This window comes from Dipteris shenzhenensis, chromosome 11 (assembly GCF_047967505.1).
Source record: "Dipteris shenzhenensis isolate YYH24624 ecotype China chromosome 11, Dip_SZ_1.0, whole genome shotgun sequence".
Taxonomy (NCBI): Eukaryota; Viridiplantae; Streptophyta; class Polypodiopsida; order Gleicheniales; family Dipteridaceae; genus Dipteris; species Dipteris shenzhenensis.
In genome coordinates, this window is record NC_141606.1 from 50,233,616 (window position 1) to 50,236,469 (window position 2,854).

At 46.8% G+C, this 2,854-nt stretch overlaps 1 protein-coding gene across 1 annotated transcript; it reads left to right on the forward strand.

Annotated features, from left to right (window-relative positions):
- Positions 1–634: 634 nt before the first annotated feature.
- LOC147897129 (uncharacterized) lies at positions 635–2,623 on the forward strand. The gene is made up of 4 exons (XM_087381456.1): positions 635–757; positions 1,233–1,338; positions 1,554–1,734; positions 2,250–2,623. Exons 1-3 carry the CDS (start codon positions 671–673, stop codon positions 1,691–1,693), a joined length of 333 nt encoding a protein of 110 aa, XP_087237582.1. The 5' UTR covers positions 635–670; the 3' UTR covers positions 1,694–1,734; positions 2,250–2,623.
- The last annotated feature ends 231 nt before the right edge of the window (positions 2,624–2,854 follow it).

Here is a 2,854-nt window from a genome sequence, read left to right on the forward strand (position 1 = left end):
CAGTGGGGATGGGAGTTGTAGGTGGGACATTAGGAGGAGTATAGAGGAAGTAGATACAAAGGAGTGGTCCTCTTGGGAGGCTCTAGGACTAGTGTGAGTGGAGATGGGATTTGTGGCAGGACACTGAGAAGAGTAAAAGAGAAAGTAGAGAAGAACAAAAAGAAGAATTGGTGTAAAGTCAAGCCACAAGGTAGGGTCCTCACTAGGTCATTAGATGTTGATGCTGGGGATTGAACTCAGCACACTCAACATCAAGAGTCACCCATGTAACCAACCAAGAGCGGGAGAAACGTTGGTCAAGATGAGAAAGAGAAGAATTTGATTAGAGTTAGAGAAGTAGTGGCTCCTTGTGGAAGCTCAATAGAACTAGTGTGAGTACGGAGGAAGAAAAGGAAGGGGTCCTATTAAAGCGTAAAAGGGCCTAGGGGCAAAGATCGTGCGGGGGCTACGTGGACGGGTCGATTGGGGGAAGCGTGGCCGGCTGTGAGGCGACCACGTGGAGATCAGGCGGGGCACACGCGGCAGCCACCTGGGAAAATTGGACTCGGATTGCCTACGTGGACGGCAAAAACGCCAATCTAAACATACTGACGTGGACACCATCTCTTCTCTTCCTCATAAGATCGCCCAAGCCTCCCTACGCCATAGCTCAGGGAATCCCCCCTGCACCATGAGAATCCCCCCTGCACCTCACCACATTCCCCCCTCCTCGCCCTCCCTCCCCCATCAACAGGTTTCGCACTCGTACATCCAGCTCGTGAGTGCTTTCTCTCTCCTTGTTCGTTTCCAGACCTGGTTTTATCAACTTCGACTTTCGGTTTCGTGTATTGGAGAGGGCATCTGTGGCCGGCGGGGCTTTTGTTTTCTTTGGGTGATCGGGTGCTCTGCAGCTCTGCGTCCAGTTGTGTGGCTATAGAATGCATTCTCTCTTATCCGGCTAGTCGTGTCTTAGCGGTTGCTCCCCGTGGGCCGTCATGTGCTACAGCTTCTTTCGATCATGAATGCGTGTTGCGTGGAGAAACTGTGACGGCAACTAGCCCACAGAGTGAGAGGGAAATAGATGGCAGCCCAGGGGGGCGGGGGGGTTGAGAGAGAGATCAGAGAGAGGATGTGTGTGTGTGTTGCTATCTACAATTCCCTCTCTTCTGTGACTGTAGATTGAATTGTTGAGGCAACTGCCTCTGCTAAATCTCAGATGCGTGACTGGGAAGCCCACTTTTGTGGTTGTGCAGGTACAACACCTGATCGAGCGATGCCTTCTATTCTACATGGATAAAGATGAATGTGTCAAAGCACTCGCCAAGTATGCTCATGTGAAGCCTATAGTTACTATGACAGGTTCGTTCACATGACTTTTTTAGTTCCGCATTAGTATGCAGCTTTTTTGCATCGCGGCTGGGAATGTGGAGCTTGTGTAGTCCCAAAGTAGCCGGCTTTCTAAACTCCGATGTACCTGTATCTTTACTAAGGTTTCTCATCATCCCTTTCTGTTAAATCCGAGAAAATTGTGTGTTGACCTCTGTCGCTCATAGTTAGAATGTGCCTTTGTGCAGTGTGGAAGGAATTGGAGAAGGCAAACAAAGAATTTTTTGTGGTCTATCTGCGGTACAGAAATGACCGGCAAACTCGAGCCTTCGACAGGGTTTTGCAAGAGAGCACCGCCAAGTTACGGTCTCAGAAGCTTGAAGATTAGCTCCATTGAAGGTCTATGACAAAGACGCGCTCTACGATCAAGTACGTTTATTCCGTTGAGATGCTTCGCAATTCACCAAGCCGGATGCTTTTGCGCGAAGTATCACCGCTAATCGTCGTTTCTTCATAAAATGTTTGATTGTAAGTTTGCCTTAAAGTAATTGTTATCTTTTCGTTGTTTTTCTGAACAACTTGTAAAAAATCATTATGAATCATACTGCCAAGTTTAAGCACTCCAAAATTCTCTTGCGTGTTTTGCTTCTGTTCTCCGAGGTAGTTGCCGTGGGTTGCTAATTGATATGCGCATGACACTGAAGGTTGCCGTAGGTCGTTGGGTTGTTAATTGATGTGCGCATGACACTGTAAATTTCGGCTGATTATAGCAGAAGCATGTGTGCGGGCTGAGGGGCGTGATCCACGGTTGTCGACAATAACATTCTAATTACTGAATGCCTAATAGCCCCGGAGTTTCTGTGCTCTGGTAGAGGGTCTAGCTTTGTTGCAATGGGTGGTTGCTAATAGTTTTTGTTGCTAACGTGTGGCTGCTGTGCTTTCAGGAACGTTCAGGAAGGGTCTTGGAGTGTTCGCTTCACTTTGCATTAATGTCTACATACAATGTACAGCGCCTAACTGATGTGTTGTTATACTATGAAAAAGCCCGACTGGAAACGCATACACAAGTCTTGATTGAGGGGTGTCGTGGAGGACGCTCCTCGCAAGAATAACTCATGTAATCAGTGTGACTGCGAGCAGGGTTCTTCTATAGATGTAAGGGAGCCCTTTAAATGAAAACGTTTAGGAAAGCCTTGTCTTCTGCCGTATCCTTGGTTACAACATGGATGTATAGAGGGAAGAAGTTTCTCCCGCCTTCACGGGAGGAATCTATATATGTAGTGTCTGAAATTATGTTTCAAATGTCCATAATTATGGGTGATTATACCTTTTTAGCACTCTCTTTCAAGTAGCGCTATACTAAGACTTTTGTAACAAGATGAATTTCATTCATGTGGCCTGCCCTAGATGATGAGCAAAAAAGGGGGTGAATTGCAAATTGAGAGAGAGAGAGAGAGAGAGACAAGGAGAAGAAGAAAGAGAGAGAGAAAAAGGGGGGGAGAAAAAAGTGGAGGATGTGAAGGGATAAAGAAGAAGAAGAAGAGAAGAG

Bases quoted from the DNA above. Each gene is read 5' to 3' on its own strand.
- LOC147897129 (XM_087381456.1), top strand. From the start codon at position 671: ATGAGAATCCCCCCTGCACCTCACCACATTCCCCCCTCCTCGCCCTCC. The intron at 758-1,232 runs GTGAGTGCTTTC...GTGGTTGTGCAG, and splicing joins CGCACTCGTACATCCAGCTC to GTACAACACCTGATCGAGCG. The intron at 1,339-1,553 runs GTTCGTTCACAT...GCCTTTGTGCAG, and splicing joins GCCTATAGTTACTATGACAG to TGTGGAAGGAATTGGAGAAG.